Below are 19,226 nucleotides of genomic sequence, written 5' to 3' on the forward strand. Positions count from 1 at the left end.
TTTGTGTGTTTTTTGCTCCACACAGGAGCTCATTTACGGTTTTGCACCTGTTTAAATCAAATCCAATCAACTTTTTCTTGTTTTTTTTTTTTTAAAGCACTTCTCATACCTTGCGCAGCTTGGAGCACTTTAAAATCAAAAACAGACATCAAAATTAAAATAGTCAGATCAACACACAGATTACAGATGAGATAAGAAACTTAAGGCTTTGCTCTGCTGTGAAGACACAGTATATTGGAAATCTATTCATACCAGGAGCCAGCTGGGTCACAGAAACATTGACCCAGTAACCACCCAGACCGGGACAGCAATGGGGTCCAGTTCACAGCTGTGACACTGCAATGTTGGACCCCAAACGCTCCAGCAAGGGCGACAACCGTGGCAACAACCCCAGACCAAACCAGCAAGCCCTGGCACAAAGGATCCCTATAAAGAAACACTGGGGCTAAAATGACAATACGAGAGATATTAAAAAGAATATACACACGATATATGTAAATACATTTAACATAATAAAACTATTAAGAAAAAAATCCATGAGCAGATAAGGTTAAACTTTAAACAAAAATAAAAAGTTGGGCCTTGAGCCTCTTCTTGGAATCCTTCATGGTCTCTGCGGCCCTGAGGCTCTCCTGCAGGCTGTTCCACTGTAGCGGCAGGACAAAGTATCATCCATAAGTTTTGGTCCTCACCTTAGGAACAACTAAAAGGCCAGTGCTGGAGGACCTCAGGGTCTGCAGGGGCTTATACTTTAAAAGATTATTGAGATAAGAAGACTGTAGAACAGTAAAACCTCTAAAAGAAAAGATTTTTTTTTCTTCACAAGCTGCTCAAACCTTTACATTGTACTCTCTAATACAGTAAATCACAGTATTTCATACCCCTCAGATCAAAACCAACCAATAAGTCAACCCCCCACCTGAAACTTAAAAAGTTAATAAAGATCCACAAAGTTTCAACATTTGGAAATGTTCAATTCAGATCTGGCCAACAGCTGTTCCTTATTCGGCTATAGCTTTCCCTTCTCTGAGCTCTCTGACTCATTGAAGACATTGTCTCACTTTCAGTGTCCTTCCAGTGATTGCTCAATCGGTGGATCACTTTTGCTGTCTGTTGACCTTAATCTCCTTCTGCTTCCAGAATCCCCAGTCTGCCTCCAACTTGTTCAGCTTCCTGGATTCCAGCCCTGTTCACTTCTGCCAAATTCCCCTTCCCAAACATCTGCTATCTACCACAATCACTTCTTGCAATAAACAGTCTATGAAACTGCTCAGCCCTTCTTGTCTCAATCCCAACACTTGGTTTTTTAGTCCATGCCTGACAAATTAGACAAGATTAGAGTCAAAAGGCAAAAGGTTGAAGATTTTTGTGAATATAATGCAAGTTTAGAGAATCCCTGCAATACTGGGATACATATAGGAAAATTATTTTAAAAAATGCTTTTCAAGAAAAATCCACAATAGTGTTGCTATGTACATTTTATAAACAGATACCCCATTAAAAAATGAGAATTGAGCAAGCTAGACAGAATAACAACAACATAGTTTGTACTTCTAACTGTAGAATATTTCAGCAAATTTCCTAAAACAGTTATTGTTATTTTATTATTGATAATTTCTAACTTTAAATCATTTTAGGAACGTTTATCTGTGCCAGATTTAAGTCATGCAATTTTCTTATGACTGCAGGACAAAACCCATCATGTGTCATCACTTCAGAGTGAACTGTGCTTCATCTTGGATTATTATACAGCCAGTCAGATTTCGACAGCCTTGTGATCAGGTGGCATGTCAGACTCCATTAAGAACGATGGTATTAACTATAAGCTCCAGTTAAAAATCCTAAGGTCACTTCTGCATTTTTTATTTAATCAAATTTGATTAAAAGCTAAAGATGTTCAAATAGACTGTTTTTAAAGGATTTGGTCTTGAATAACTTCTACAGCTTCAATTCTTTTTCAAATGGCACATATAACCTTCTCAGATTTGGTTTATGCTTTTAAGCCAATGTTCATCTGATATCCTAGGTTTCAAAATGGAAATGTGGCCCTTTTTGCAACAGAAGGCCATCATGACCAACGATAATTTGCTCAAACCAAACACCTTATTGTGCAAAGTCTAATTTTCCTGTTCATAAAATAATAACAATACAAAAAAAAATGAGGCTTCTGTCCTTGAGGCAAGAGCTTTTTTAATACAGAAACTCTTATAAGTGAACTTCAAAGTTTTCAATTCAGAACACTGATCTTTTGTTAAAAAGGAGAGGCAGTTTGTCCCCTAAATACTTGTTCCTAACACTATTGACAAGTGAGAGCAGGTAAAGGCCAAAAAAAGGTCTTATGACAAAATAAAGCAATATATGAAGCAGAAAGACAAGGAAGCATTGAGTTTCTTGTTTACGCTGAATGGATAGTGATAGCAGTGATTGTCAGATTTCACCCACATAAGGGATTTTTGAAGAGCAGACACTGAGAAAACAAGTTTACTCTACAGGTTTGGTAGGATCTTGACATGGCTGTGCCTGAACGTCTCTGCGGATAATTAGTGTTCTGTAAAGGTGCCTGGATTACAGATGTGTGTGCCAAATCAGAAGAGGAGTCGGGCTGCAAATACACCCAGACACTTCTTTTTGAGACTATGTAAACGTGATTATCTAAATGACAAATAAAAAAAAGTTCATATTTGGGTTAAGATGTTTGTGTACTTTATAAAGCATACGCCAAAATTCAACAGTTTTGAAAAGTTCACCTTCTAGGAAAGAACTGAAAGCATTCATCCCCACTGACCACTTTGTCCTGCAGGGTCAAGGAGGTTTCTGGTCCATCACAGAGCCACACACGTTTACAATCACTCTTCAGGGAGGATTTGGAGACACCAATCAAACCATGGTTTTCCATGAACCAATAAAACTAGTAAAAACTAAATTCTGTGCTCTTTTGTTTTTTCCACTTAATGTGCAAAAAAAACTACTAAAACTGAATCTAAATGGAATTTAAAAGCTCCCTTAACTCTCTTGTCTGTTCCATGATGTTTCCTTTTCAAAACGTTTGAATTAGATCTTTGTTTGCGTTTTATTTAAAATATGGGTTTAATTTCTGTTTGAATAGCAAAGGGGAAACAACATTTATTTTTCCATTTAAGGTTACTTTTTCATTCGAAGTGGACAGATTCCTGAGTTGATCAGCCGGATTATGACAACAGGTGCCAGAGAAACGTGATTTTATTTATTTATTTATTTATTTTCTAAACTGATGGAAATAAACGTGGAGCTAAAATGTACGTTTTCTTTTTCGCACCATAAATATTTTAATAGAAGACCTAGCCTTTATTGTTGTTTTAGGAGTTGACATCGTAAACAAGCTCCGCCCCTTATCCCACCTTTTTTAGTGGCTAATTTCAGCTTGATCCGCTCCAAGAGTCTGCGCTCCTGCGCGCGCGACGTTGCTTCTCGGCTGTGCGCCGTCGCAGATCCTTGAGACAGACAGTACAGCTCTGAAATTCTGTTCAGACCCTTTTCCTTCTTTTTGCAGACGTCGTGTCAGAATAATGTGGCTGCTGCCGAGGAACCGTAGCCTCTAGGTGTGAGAATTGAGGATCCAACTCGCTGCCAAAGAGAAGCTGAACGCACACTGACTGACTAACTGACTGCATGCAGCAATGGGAGGTCAGATGACCAAAATCCCATACTACGGTAAGGAGAAGGAGCATCACGACTCTGGATATTTTAGTTGTCTGTCACTCTGTGCCTCTAATAACCTTCTAATTTCCATGCAAACAGTTCTTTAGTATGTCCTTCATGCTCTGCTGCTCTTAAAAGTGAGTTTAAAGAAAACGAACTTTGCCAAGTTCGTAGGAAAAGTTTAATTTTATTCCTTTTTGGACTATATTTTACTATTCAAATTTAAAAACTAAAATATTTTTTATGATTTGAGGCTGCTTACAGTTCGTTATACTTATTGGATGCACAGCAGCTATGCACCTTGCAGGTGCCTGATGGCAACACACCTCTTTGGTTTTTCAAAATGTAACAACTCAGGAGTTGTTACATTTTGAAAATAAGGAAGAGAAAACAAACAAGTTTTTAAAAAAAACGATAAACTGTGCAGAAATAGGAAATAAATGTTGGCACATATCCAGTACATGAACCCTCGCATGATCCTTTCTGTTTACTAAATACCTGTTATGAGTCACTGATGTGAAGTAATGATACAGGTGCTGACAAGGACACCTTATAGAAGCTCTGTCTGGGCCTTAAAAATGTACACATGTGATCTGATGACATGTTTTGAGGCCTTCCTGCTCAGCCGGTACACATTTAGATTTTACTTGTTCACCTTTCATTCACCTGCAGGGGACTTGTATGATCAATAATGAGGTAATATCCCTGTTTTGTAATGTGTACATTGTTTTTGTATCATAGAATCCCTTGTTTTTATGTTGTTGTTTTTTTTGTCAGATAGATAAAGAGATTTAGAGATAGTTTACTTTATTTGAACCCTGGCCACCAGGCTTCCTCAGAAAGTTTGTGCCCATCCTGACAAGTCTCCCACAGCTGTTTGTGATGGGCGAGACGAGAAATATTATATATGTTCTCACCCACTTGGGTTTCTATACTCACAAGGTCAGGAAAAATGGGGGGGCGTGCTCACTCAGATCTAACAGGTTTGTCTGGTGGACTACGCCCATCTCAAACAGCAGGTAGTCACACGTGATGATTGGTGCAAACCTGGAATGTAGACTGGACTGCTGGCCAGCGAGGTAAACTAAATCTTTATCGCGCCATTTGTCTGACGGCAAGAAAAAAACGTTTGCCTGATCAGAAGGTCGCAGATTTAGTTCTCGCCTTCCCTGCCCATGTGCAAAGTAAACTCCACATTGCTGATCTGCTTAGCGCCTTGCATGACAGGAGGGCTGTCATCAGTGTGTGAATGTGTATGTGCATGGATTCCTTGGACTGTGACTGTAAAGCACTTTGGGGTTTAATAAAGTGCTATATAAGGAATATGCTATTGACCATGTTGGCGCAGAAAAAAAAAGTGAAAAATACAGTGAAATGTACAGTTAATGGGCCAAGTAAATCAAGAGATACATTTTAACTATTGACACTGTAAGTAAAGATTGCATTTTTTGTATGTTTGATGGAACACGACCAAAGTCGTTTGCTGTCACGAAGGTCTGCGTCTTCGGCTTACCCCGTTTATTGCTTTATTGTTTCATGTTTCTAGCTTTTGCTGAGGTTTCAGCCTAAACTCAAGCTTTCCAGGAGACAAAAGCTCATGTTTCTCATTTCACAATTTCTTTTCTTTTTTTTGTCTAATTCATACATTTGTTTTTAGAACTGTTGCTGCTGCAATTGAAGATTTCACTCAACATACCGTAGATTGAATGTACGATAAAATCACCTTGTTTCCATTCAACTAGCCATCATCCTCCTTGTGCCATTTGGATAAAACCCAATGTTTTGCAAATCCTTGAGAACAGTATGCACCCCTTGCCAAATCCAACAAGTTATGACATATCTGCCAATGCTAAACACATATACTCGCCTTCTGGCCTTTTTTTTTTTTTTAAACTTTTGAGAGTATATCTTTTGAGCCTTCATACAAATGTCACACTGCATTAGAGCTTCTGTTGAGTCTTCTTATAGGGCCCAAGCCTCAAGATAAAACACAGATAGGGATGGAGGCCAGGTGTACAAGCAAGCACTGCTCATTGTCTCTCTGCTGTCCTCTCCGGTTATGACAGCAAAGGCAGCCCAGTGTGTGCAGGATTAGGTAATGCTGCCCCTCACTGAGTCGCTCCTCTGACGTTTACACTGGTACCGTCCTCTGCCAAGGCTCTGACCACCGTTTACTCTGTGTCTGTCAGGTTATATGACTTTTTAAACACACTTCAGTGCATCATCTGTATCCTTGGCTGTAACCACTTGTCATTTACAGTAAATCAAGTATGGTATTTTTATTGAACCGCTTATTTATGTACATGCCTTTTATTGTAGAAGCCTTTGCTAAAAGCCAGACATAAAGGCTTTTAAGAGTAAAAAAATTAAGATTATTCAAAGTCACAGTTTTAGCTGTAAAATTAAAGTGTAAAGGTTAAAAGTGTCCACAAAGTCTGGGGGATACTGGTGTTTCTGTTTTGAAATCTCACAGGAAATATTCATCCAGTCTCAGGCCTAGTTGTTGAAGGACGACAATTCTATCCTGTTGTGCTTTCCTGAATACATCACATCTGAGGTGACATCATAGATGCAATATAGTTAGAGGATTTGTTATGACTTGATTTTGAGCCTCCTGTTGTGCACAGAGCACAATTCAGCATTGTTCTACAGTGATAAGAGCATGCACAGATCCTAACATATACACAGTTCTGAGCCCAGAAAATTTGGCAGAACTTTGCTGATTTGTAATTTTGAGGAAAGGATTAGACATGTGTAACAAAGATAACTCCGTTTGGGGGTTTTCTGTTTTTGTTTTCTCTCTCTGAAGTTTATATCCATTCTTTTCCTCTTTCATTGTGGAACCTCTCTGAATTACCATGAGTGTGGCAACAATTATTTTAACAAATGTATCACATAATGAGCTGTTTCCAGTCAAGACAATCAAGTAGAGTTGCTCTGCAATGCATCATAAATGTATTGACCTCTCAGGGTTTACCACTAGAAAGTTAGAATAGCTGCAGTCTTATTTTTTCTGCAGTGAGACAGCTCCTACACAGTCTTTTAAGTGTGAAAGTACACCCAGTTCTCAAGTGGAAAACATGTTAATTAGGCTTAAAATGTTTATTTTCAATTTTTGGCAGAGTAAATTTGAATTTCTATTTTTTTCAGAACTGTCAAATGGACAGCAGGCATGTTAAGGGCGACTGAGCATAAAACAAGAAAATCTCAAATCACACAGAATGATGATAAATGTATTTATTTTCAGTTGTCAAGTCATAAGTAGTGCCCAAAGTCTGTGAGAAAACACCTCCTCCACAAAACCGCAGTGTCCTTGGAGTTGTGTTTTAAGGAGGAATGTGGAAACAAGGATGAAGAGAGTCGATCCAATGAAAGGGAGTCCATGTGAAATAAATCCCATGATGCCTTTGAAAAAATTCTTTATCTGTTACCCCTCCCAAGTATAGAAGTTATGAAGGAAGTGCAGGAACAGTCACCTGCATTTTCACATGGGTAAAAAATCCAAATACTCTGGTACTTTTTCAGAGGCTATGGTATGTACTGTACGGGTTTTATTTTTATTCCTAACACAAAGCAAAAATTAGCCGCAGATGTTTACTGTTTGTTTTAATGTCATGCAGGCTTTCGTGTTTGGCCATACCACTCTAATATTAAAGAAGCTTTGGATATAATGCTCCAACCTGTTCATACATTATGGTCATAATCATCTGGAAAGATCATGATCAGGATAACAAATCTCTCTTTTTTTCCTTCATCACATCCTGCTCCAGCTTCCTTTATGCCATTCTCTTTTGTATTGGTCAAATTTGTTCCGCTTGGGAATAAATAGGGAAACAAATTAAAAACAAATTAGTTCTTGCAAAAGATATAATAACAGAAAGAAAACTGTGCCACAGAAAATTGCTGAAATTGGCCCAGTTTGAGTAAACGTCTTATAGTTACATTGTTCAACTTAATTGCTTTAGCAGTTGAGTCCTTTTGGGGTTTTTTTCTCTTCACCCTAAACCAGTTCTCATGTAGTTCACCTTGCGCAATTTTACAAGCAACCAAAGATATTTTTATTTTGCAATTATGGGTGTGTGGCACTGACATCAAAATTTTCTCTGTCATGGTATTTGTTAGTGTCCATTTTTTTTTTTTTTTTTTTTTTTAGTTAGTGTCCATTTTTGTTGACCAAATGTCTTGCTTTCTGCAGATTCTCTGAAGGGTGCGTTACCCGGGGAGCCCCACCGAAGCCACCACAGGTCCAAGCGCTATATCCAGCAGTTAGAAAATGTGTCCGGCCCTCTACTGTTCCACCCAAGAACCAAGGGCTCGCAGATTCTCATGGACTTGTCGCAGAGGACCGTCAAGAGACAGTCTAGCTTCTGCAACGGCATCACCTTCAGCAACAGGCCTATTGCTGTATATGAGCAGGTTCGACTCAAGGTAGGAGTTCATTTTGAGATTTTATCTTTAAACAAACTTCACACTTGTTTCATTTGGCACCCAAGCAGTAATAATACACTTGTGTCACTTTAAGAAGCAGCATGTATGTTTGCGCTGAGCCCTATCTGCTGTTGAATGGGCTTAAGCAACGGCAGTTTAGAACAAGTTTCCATGTGACCAATCAGGCTTCTTTAAAGTGAAAGAACAAGGCAAGTGCTGCCATGTGAGGATTATTACCTTTCAAGTAAATTTTAAGTAAGATCAAAATCATTGGCAGGTGGTAAACATACCAAGGTAACTGGCCGTAGTGTAATTGAAAAACATGCTAGCAATGTTTGTGGCTTGGCCCTCAGGATGGAAATGTAGTTTAAGACTGAAATATCTCTGTAACAGTTTTAATCCTTCAATCTCCATGTGTCTTAGATGTAACTTTGAAGTCCTTAACCATAAAATATCTTGATGAATTTTTTTTGTTGTTCAGAAAATCATATATATGATTAGAGCTGAAAGCCTTTTGTGTTGGACATATTTTACTTTTACAACAGGGGTTATGAATCTTGTGATACACCAGATGTGTATTTAAATAAACTCCTTCTGTAATTTCAGCTAAACTTTATTCATGTTAATTATTTTTGTAAATATTTTTTGTTGGACCGGACAGAAAAGAAAAGATGGAAAGAAGAGAGAGGGATGACCGATAAGGGGGGAAAAGGGTTAATTTATTGTAGCTAGGGTAAGATCATGAAGTGTCAGAAAGCAACAAGTTGCTGGAGCTTTATAATCACAACTGACAGGTTAAGATGCATGAAAAATCGAAAATGGGCGGGGCCTGTCCACACACGCACTCAAACGTTACAAACACACTTGTTGGCTCCAAAAGTGTTCACACACAAACAAGTTTACATGGACATACTACCAATAACTAAAAGCATATTTTTATTCACTTATAACTATGAACTTCATTTCAACTGAAGCTGAACTGAAACAAAATTTTAATAAAACGTTGTCTACGTAGCAGCAATTGACTGAAGTATACACCAATACAGTACAATTATTAATACATAGTTATAAAGGCAAAATGGGGTTTTTATCCATGAAGCTACGTACACACCTGGAATATGATAAGTGCTCAAGAACACGCTAATCGGGCATTATTAAATGCACTTTATGGTGTTCATTGTAGACTGTCGCTACCTGATACTAGCGCTTGTACCTACAGTTGGAAAAGGCTTGGTGTGAAATGTTGAGGTGGTGCAAATCTTGCGAATCTTGCTCCAGGTGTTTTCTTTCACAGCTCTCTTCCAATGAATGAAAAAGCTGGTGTCATATAATTCCAGCTGGGCACAAACCGTAATTGTGAATTTCTCCTTCATGATCGATTTTCAAACGTTTCGCACTTCCATGTTTTGAAAAGGACGCTACCCATATGTCTCTACCAAATCCTAGTACCTGATTGGTCAAAGTTCAACCGGTTAAACTTTCAATGCCCGTTGTGTACGTAGAACCCGATAACTGTCCTTAAACCTTGCGTAGCGACAAGTGAACGCGAGAGTTTTGAAAATAGAAGTCCAAAAAGTGCATATACGCGTTTACACAGATTTGTCTTTGGAAGTTGTCTCTTGGTGGGGGGACCTGGCTGCCGCTGCTGCTGTGGCAGGGGTCTTGGTGTGGGGATGGCTGGGCACTCTCCCTTCTTTTTACATTCCATCATCCACCTTAGAAGAACATAAACACTTACTCAAGCACAGGTGCTATCTCACTTTTGCACAAATAGTTTACTTGATTGAATGAAATACTTCACATGTTGGTCTAAAGGCATAAGTATGCGTGTGTGAACACTAGTTGTATAATGTACATATTGACATGTTTGTATTGTGAACATTTTTTGAGCCAACAGGTATGTTTATAACATTTGAATGTGTGTGTGGACAGACCCCCCTCTAGATTTATATTACTTCTTAACCTAACCGTAATGATTATAAACATCCAACAGGTTGTTGCTTTATGCAACATCCCTCTCTCTTCTTCCTCCCACCCTGTCTTTTACGTCCGGTCTAACAAAAAAAAAATCAGTTACAAATTTAAGTAAGATGAAGAAAGTTTAGCCTAAATTACAAAAGGGGTTAATTCAAATAAACACCCACTGTGTCAAAAGATTCATAAACCCGATTGTAAAAGTAAAATATGTCCAACACAAGAGGCTTTCTGCTCTTATCTGTTTACTCAGCTGATGGACAGGACAAAAAAAGAGTCGCTTGAACGCCTGTTTCTTCTTAGGCCAATAACTTAACTCTGTCAGATCCACTACATGTACATGTCATTTGTGCTACTGAAAACTGTTAGATAAGGAGATGTATAAAGATGTGATTGTAAGTATTGCTATCCAAAGTCAACAAACTGTCTTTTTTCCCACTATTTTTCAATAAATGTAGTATAAAATCAATAGTTTTATTTTTTTTACTGCCCCTTTTAGATCACCAAAAAGCAGTACTGTTGGAGTGGAGCTCTGCGCCTTGGTTTTACATCCAAAGACCCATCAAGGATGCAACCAGAGAACCTGCCAAAGTATTCTTGTCCTGACCTGGTCTCCCAGTGTGGCTTCTGGGCAAAAGCACTGCCAGAGGAGCTCTCAGAAGAAGGAAACATCATCTCGTTTTGGGTAGACAAGAAGGGCAGAGTTTTCTACAAGCTCAATGACTCTCATTCCACGCAGTTTTTCAGTGGTGTACGTATCTGTGAACCTCTCTGGGCTCTCATAGATGTCTATGGCCTCACAAAGGAGATCCAGCTTCTAGGTAAGTCATATGTGTCCCAACATAATATATTTGCAACCTGTTTTAAGTGTAGCGTACTGCTCACCTGATGGCACCTGGCACACCATTCAGTCCTGTTGACCCTAAATTACTAAAACAATTACAGAAAACATGAAGAGATAGGCTTTAGCCTTACAAGTAATGTCACTAATGGGTTATTTTATAGTTTATACTTACCTGAATTTAATTTGCAAAACAGTTTTTTACACAGGATTAGATCAAACAATGTTATCAAACTGTTTTTTTCTCCCTGCTAATAATGGCACCTAGCACTTTATTTGATCTACAAAATTTTAAAAATGAACCACTTTTTTGACTTTTTGTCCATCATCACTTTATACTTATGGTTCTTCTAAGCATCCTTAGATTGAGCTTCAAGCTAATTTATCTACCTATTGCCTATCAATGCTTATAGCTAGGCAGTGAACTCTTGTTACTGTATTTTCTTAGTCTGGAAACCATTCTACCCCTGACAGTTTTTTTTATGTGATGGTACTTAAAGCTGCACAGGTTTTCCCACACTAAGAAAATGTTTCAGTGGAAAAAGATGGTGGAAGATAAGGCAGACTGTTTAACCACCGCGGTTCTTGGTATCAGAGATATTTCCCCAAAGGGGAAATTTCAGAAAACCTCACTCTATTTTAGCAAGTGCAGTTTAAAGGCTCATTACATCAAAGAAATTAGAGGGAAACAGGTCCTTTTCAATTATTAACAGCAGTTTTTTGCTGTGTTGAAGTATTTCTAAGAAGGCAAATTGAGACATAATTGTGAACCACACCAATCTTTTTCTTTGTTGCTTTTGATTGGCAGACAACCTCATGCCAGAAAGGTCCTCATGACTTTCTCTAAAAACCGCGCTGTCTCTTTAAAGAATAGTCTGTCAGCACCATTAATAAAAATAGAAGAGGCTCCCACGTTGTCTAGATAGTGCCATTTAACCTCGTTTGTTGTGGTGTGGTTGATGGCAAGAAGCTTGCTATCTCGTGACAAGCTGCTTGGTATCCAGCGCCAGAGTGCAACTATCTGGGGTTCACTGGCCTGCGGGTGCTGCCCGGCACATAGCTTTTGTTAAGGAACAAGAGCCGTGGGTTGGTCCTTCCAAGAGGAGAGATGATGTCAGGTAATGACATGTCTGCAGTGTTTCCCAAGACGATCAGAGCACTGGAATGTCTCACCCTTTGGATCTAAGTTGCATTGCAGCTTCATGGGATCTTTTATTGTCTCTAACTTGCATTCATGTAAACAGCTACTTTCATCAAATGTTACGGTCTGTCTATTGTTGAACGTTTTCATATTTGAAACTGAGAAAACCACAATGAGGTCACCAGGTTAAATCGCAGTTTTCCAGATTAGTTTTCCTACATCTATCTCTTTTATCCCACACCAGAGGCTAACGCTAAATTGCTCCGCCTGGCTGCCTAAGGATCACTGTGCTATCAGGTTTTTCTCTATGGCCCTATAGCGTCACTCCTTGAGAGCATGGTATATCTCAAAGACCCAGCATAGTGTCAAGAGCTGGCTGTCGTTCAGCAAACACTTATCCCCTGAAATATATTACACATCAAAGTCTGGTGTTGCAAAGGCACTCGTAATTTCCTTTTAACAGAGGTGGGCTTTTTAAAACTTAATGATGCTTACAAAGGGCTCTGGAACTAATGCTGCACCAGCTGTTCGGTTTCTTCGTATTTCACCTGTTGTTGATTCAGTCTACCCAAGTGGGAATTATGAATCTCTTCATTCCTTCTTTTTTTTATGTGTTGAGGCAAATGGGGAGTATACTAATGAATTGGCTTGGTGGTTTGGTAAGGTGACCTTGATTTGGCTTTTGTGATTAATTTACAATAAATCAAAAAAATAGACCATTACTGGATTGACTGAAATTTATTGCTGTGGAAGATGACTTATTTGAATGATTAAACTCCATTTGTTTAGCCCACAAAGATCAGTATAATCACAGTCAAAGGTCATCTGAGGCTCCAGTTTTGAGAATCCAGGATTTTGTTTACTCTGGTTCTATTCCTTTTGTTTTTCTTTTTTTTTTTTTTTAGAATATTAATCTTTAAAGTTTTGAGCTTTTACGCTCCTTTTTTTCTTCTCTTGTAGTTATTTCCCTTTATTATACCTCTTTACAAAGCTGTGTAAAATGCTGTGGGTGTATTTCAAATGTTTGCAGAGCTTTTCCAGTAAAAAGCTTATTTTTATATGTCCTTCCAATGGCTTTTCTTAGGTAGTTGCAGCTCAGCAGCTAATCATCCACGCAAAGAGTCAAAGATGACCCTCCGATCAGTGCTGCTTTAGAGCTGAGATGATGTTGCATAAGACAGAAGCTACATTAAACTCCTGAAATCAAACTGAGCCTCAGGGATGGTCCAGACCAACAATCCTGTGCATACAGTTTAAGGAGGATCTGTTACATCACCCTCCTCGCATGGCTATCTTTACACACTAAAGTGCTTTTCTTGGGACGTTTACAGAAGTAAGTGTGCGGCTGAGCATCTAGGGAGCTTCACTGAGGTTTATTTGCTCGTAGAATTACATGCAAAAAGGTTTCTGATGTTTTAAATGTTAGGTGTTTCTCTTTAAAGACCCACTCCTAAAAAAATCATGTTATTGGTGCATTTTTCTCATGATGGAGGACACGTACAAAGAAAAACAAGATTCAAATTGCATTTGGGTATATTTTTAATTCAAATTGTTGTGAATCAGGAACAGGCGAAAAAATGCCGTTTGATAAAGCTTGTGTGAAGCTGCTACAGTTGGCGGGCCACAAGCTCCCTGTTGAACTCCATTCCGATGCATCCACTTGTGGTTTTGGGACTGGGTAGCTCCTATTGCTCGTCATTTTTGTTACACTGATAATGTTAGGTTCAGGGTATGAAGAGCTTTAAGCTTCCGGAATAGAGAGTGTAAATAAAGGGATGATGGGAAGTTGGGCAGGTTTACTCCTCGCCAACAGCCAACCCCCCCCCCCCCCCCCCCCACACACACACACACACACACACACACACAACTCGGAGGTGAATTGCTAATAAATCACAGCCAATCCGCAGAAACAATGTTCCAGAAAACAATATAGGTTTATTGTTTATGGCTAAAAACGTCATAATCATAATTAAGATCATTGCGAACACTTTCACACTAGATCAAAAAATTGATTGGAGTAGGACTTCAGACAGCATTGCAAAAAGGCTGGTTTCTAGATGTAGTGAGGTCTCCTAGTTCTTTTGATGTTATTTTATTGTAAACCTTTTTGCGTTTAAATTTTACATAATTGTTCATCTGAAACTTTTAGCTAATGTTAGCACAAATTCATGACTTCATGTTTCCAAAGGAAAAAAAAATCAACAGGAATTTTCTTATATGTATGCGATTGTGGAAACCACACCCGATCTTCTGTTTCGAAAAAGGTATGATGGATTTTCTTCCAAGCCCGGTGAGTTAAAGACATCTATTAACTGCAGCAACACGATAATCTGCTTGGTGTTTGTTTCTCTGAGCTGGATGAGTCAATTAATCACTTATAGAGCTGTAGTGATCGGGTAGACATGCAACAGCTTGCTTCATTTGCAACCTGTCTCTTTAGTTATTACAGAAGAATCCAACATGTCTGGCAGAGTGTCAAGAGATTGTTCTTCAATGCTCTTCATTTTTTATGATTATTTTATCTGCTTTTATGTTAAGCGCTTTGTGTTTTTAACTGAAAGGCGCTAAATGAATAAAGTTTGAGTTTGAGTTCTCTTTTTGCAATATTAAAAGGGAGACGGTGTCATCAATCAGCTTTGTGCACCATGCATTAGACCTGTGGAGCTTCACTATGGCTGAAAGCTCAGCCTTTCCACTCAGGCTAACATTCAGAGACGGCAATAAATGCATGCCCTCATGGTATAGAGGCAGTTCACTTAAAATCTGTCATTTGCACATAGTGACTTTTCATCATAGGGGGTAGCAGCATGTGAGAGTGTGTCTTTTAGTCGACTTGCTTAAGTTAGATGTGCTGCCTCGTTATTTTGAGGATCGCTATCTCTGAATCCAGCTCCAGAATTGTTTTGCTCCTTTGTGTGAAATTTCATCAGAACTAGCAGACAAATGGCTTTTATGTCTTGGTTTTACTCATCAGAGGTATCTAAGGATCACAAAAAAATAATTTCCTGAAAATTTTATATTTTCAAAATAGTATATTTATTTGCATTCATGTTATGCACTTTGAGTTATAAAGTGATTTAAGTGAAAAAGCAATAAATGCACATGTGAACCCAAAAAAGTAGCAAGATAACATCAAAATTTGGGATTAAACAGAGACGATATATAAAAGCAGATTTAAGGAAAGATAACATCAGAGACAATCTGACTGTGTCTGAGCCTGGTCGGGCCATGTTTGCAACACTTCTTGTGAACCCCCTCTTCTCCTGGGTGCCCTCCTCCTGGGCGGGGGCGGGTGGGCCCTGCCCCCCCCCCCATTCTGGACCAACCGTGGGCCGGGTGGGTGGCTGCCTGGAGCGCAGGGTGGGTCTCCCTTAGGGGTTCCTGGCTCGTACCTGGGGTTGGGGCGGGGGGATGCCCAGAACTCCTGGGTGGTGATGAAGTGCTCGTCTGGGCCTGTGGGCACTCTTCTGGGGTGGGGCCGTGCGTTGGGCCCTCCTGGCGCGGCGGGGGGCTGCTCTTCTGGTTGGGCTGGAGCTGCACTCTCATGTCCCTCCGTGCCTCCCTGCTCTCTGACTCTGGGGGCCCAGCGGCGGTCCTGCTGGCCCCGGCCTGGGTGGCTGATGTGATCGCCCGGGGGGCGGTTGTTCTCTAACCGCTGCCGTGTGGCGTTGGGGGATTCTGGCTGCCGCAGCTGCTGCGGCGGAGGTCTTGGTGTGGGGATGACAGCGCACTCTCCCTCCTTTTTACATTCCATCATCCATTTTAGAGGAACATAAACACTCACTTGAGCACAGGTGTTAGCTTACCTTTGTACAAATAGTTTGCGTGATTGAATGAAATATTTCACACTAGTTGGTTTGAATGCATAAGTATGCGTGTGGGAACAGTATGTGTATTGTGTACATGTTGACATGTGGACATTTTTAGAGCCAACAGGTATGTTTGTAACATCTGAGTGTGTGTGGTCAAGCCCCGCCCCTTCTAGATTTGTATTACATCTGAACCTGACCGTAATGATAAACATCCAGAAACTTGTTGCTTTATGCTGCTTCATGGTTTTACCCCCTCCCCCCTTCTATAATCACCTTCCTATCCCCCCTCTCTAACATTCCTCTCTCTTTTTCCTCCTTTCCTTTTGTGTCCGGTCCAACACAAAAGATTTTGATTAAAATTAATAAAGTTTGGCCTAGATTACAAAAGGGGTTTATTCAGACATACCTCTGGTTTGTCAGAAGATTCATAACCCCTGTTGTTAAAGTAAAATATGTCCAAAACAAGAGGCCTTCAGCTCTCATCCGTTTGCCTAGCCGTTGGACAGGACAAGTTTAAAAAAAAAAAAAAAAAAAATCTGGTTCAAATTTGTTTCAAGTGACACAGAAATATAGTATAACTTCTTGTTATTCAGTTCAGATAGCTACAGCCTGCATTTTGCCACATTGGTCTCTTATTGTCTATCACTACATTGTTATCATTGACGTCATTCAATAATTATGTCTTCCCGTTTGTTAGTTAGCATGCAGACTTACAAGTTCTATGTATTCTGAGAACAGGAGGCTTGACGGGTAAAACAATACTGACGGTAAGAAGCAGTTGTTGCTTGGAACACACCTCTTCAGTAATTTTCCAAATGTTTTTTTTTTTTTTTGGATTGTTTCCAGCTAATCAACTGTAGTGTATTTGTTGACAAATAAAAATATGCAGAACATTAAGATTTCATTCAGGAATACAGTAAAATACGTCAATAGGAAATTTTGTTTTGTATTTTGTTATAAAAGTTATTAAAATAAACTTTAGCCATAAATACAGAAAGGAATTTGTACAAATATACACCTCATGTGACAAAAGATCCAGAACCTCCTATTGTAATAGTAAAATCTCTCCAACAGACAACGCTGTCAGCTCTTGTGTTTGCTCAGCTGCTGGACAAAACGAATAATTTAAAAAAAGGAAGTACAGCAACAGGTTTTATTTAGTATTTTGTTACAAAAATTTAATTTAGAGGAAACAAAAACGGGTGTAACAGACTTTTCCCTAATTTATGAAGGATTTTGATTCTAAATTTCACAGGGCACTAGTTAAGTATGGCATGTTGTATGTCAGTTTTTGTACTTTTATACAACCACGTGACTGGCAACTGAAGCTAGGTGTCTGATATTACAATACAATGTGTCTTCAGTTCGTGTTAAAAAGGAAAGAAACAGAGTCTGCTGCCTGTAAAGGATTTGCTTCAGTCAGTCTCAAACTTGTTTGTATAAAGATAAAGAGGATTCCCTGGAGTGATGAAAAGGTTTCATGTTGCTCAAAGGTGTGTCTGAAGCTGTTTGTTTGTTTGTTTTTTATTAAACTTTCTTTCTTTTGTTAAACCTCTGCCTACTTGCTTATTCTTGTTGATTTTGGCATTCAAATGTGAGTATTTTAAACATTTTAACACATATTTGATCAAATCTTGGCCCATAAGTCACAGGGCATTGAGTGTAAATGGTAAAAATGGGTCGGATGTTCAATCCTGTTTATTGCAATAATTTTGCAGCTTTGTGGGTGTGGCCTTTATTTCTTACTTTTGTGGGTATTTATTTAAAAATAAAGGTGATAAAATATTTTGCTACTTTTGATTAATGGGGATATGTTTTCCCTGTCATCCCTCTTGCAAACTGATGCAGCACAGACTTTGGTGTGCCTTTATCTGCTTACATCTTCCAAGACAGGATAAATTCCTGCTAATAACAATAGTAATATGTAAAATCCTCCATCATTGTATGTTTTCTAGCCAAAGCCAAATGTCATTTGCAAGTGAAATGGAAGAACGTTATGCTAAATGTCTCCAATGGACTGAATTTTTTTTTCTTGGCAGCTAAACATGAATCATGAATATTGTTCATGTCACTCCTTTCTCTCTGTTTTCTCTATCTTTTCTGTATTATTTCCTCTTTGTGTAACAATAACACTAAAAAAAACATCATGCAAAAAGGTTTTTGTTAGATTTTCAAAGTTGATTAAAGTGGCAATTTGATGTAGTGACTGTTAACCCTGCCCCAGATTCTCCTCTTATGGAAACAACCAGAGCCTACATCCTCTGCTGAGGTCAAAAGGACAGCTTACTTCAATGTTGATACCTTTTTGGGTAAAAATCACCAGACTTGAAATAGCTGCTGGGCCTGGAGAGTACATTTTTTTATAGTTGGTCTCTTGTTTTCCTTAACTTCCAAAATGTGTCCTCTGTGTTAGTGCAGGTTTTTTTTTTCTTTCCAAACGGAACCACAAAACGTCCTCAACTGTGACGGAGTAGGCTGTTTTATTTTTGCTTTGTTGAAATATTTATTGTGGAGGGAATCATGGAACAAAGTAAAAACAAAAATGCATTCCTCCGACATTAAAAATTTTCAGAGGTTTTTCTCTTCTTTTTGTGGGTTTATGCTCGTCGGATTTGCTTTTAGCTCAGCAACTTCTATATGAAAACATGGCACTATACCCGTATATGCAAGTATAACCACTTCAAAGAGACCTCTTTGTAAGTCCAGAAGGTGTTGTGGTTATAGTTGTAGTCAGAAGTCCAGCCTGAATTTGAACTATGATGAACAGAATAAATAAGGGGGAAGAATGTTACCATGGTAGCAGCATCTGAGGCCAGTGGAGGGAACTCTCAAAGTTTCAATTAATGATCAAACATTTTTCTTCTTTGTTTTCCTATTTCATTCCTGTGTTCCTGTTTTTTTCATGATGCCTTTTGTCTGCCAATCAATATCTCTCTCAGTTGAAGTTGTCTGTCGTCAGGCAGACTGCATCCATACACCCAGTCTGGACATGTGAGAAGGATGTAATAATGAAGTTTTCTCGTTATTAACGAGTGTTTCTCATTATTACTTTTTTTTCAGATTTCTTTTATTAGGTTTGGTTGTCCCTAAAGGGAACAAAATCGATGGTGGGGGCTAGAGGTAGAAAAAAAATCGTGTTTTCCATTTCTAAGTAACTGTAGTTTATGCAAAATCATGCATGTCAAATGAGAAAAACACAGTTAAAATACAGTTCCTAACACCCTGAGAATGCTCTGGCATGTGTTAATCTTAGAATCTTTAAATTACTTTATGTTTGTGAAAAAAGGTAAACCTTTGATTTTCTTTATGTTATTTATTTTTTTTACAATTTTAGATAGGGCAAAACAGGGAA

The 19,226-nt window shown here is 38.8% G+C and overlaps 1 protein-coding gene across 1 annotated transcript in view; it reads left to right on the forward strand.

Annotated features, from left to right (window-relative positions):
• Positions 1-3,401: 3,401 nt before the first annotated feature.
• Positions 3,402-19,226, forward strand: part of LOC101171274 (E3 ubiquitin-protein ligase NEURL1) — a 35,993-nt gene continuing 20,168 nt past the window's right edge. Inside the window, exons 1-3 of the mRNA XM_004077343.4 lie at positions 3,402-3,690; positions 7,874-8,106; positions 10,580-10,901. Of these exons, the coding sequence (XP_004077391.1) occupies positions 3,657-3,690; positions 7,874-8,106; positions 10,580-10,901 (589 nt within the window). The 5' untranslated portion in view covers positions 3,402-3,656. The remainder of the gene's footprint in view (positions 3,691-7,873; positions 8,107-10,579; positions 10,902-19,226) is intronic.

This window comes from Oryzias latipes, chromosome 15, assembly GCF_002234675.1.
Source record: "Oryzias latipes chromosome 15, ASM223467v1".
NCBI lineage: Eukaryota > Metazoa > Chordata > Actinopteri > Beloniformes > Adrianichthyidae > Oryzias > Oryzias latipes.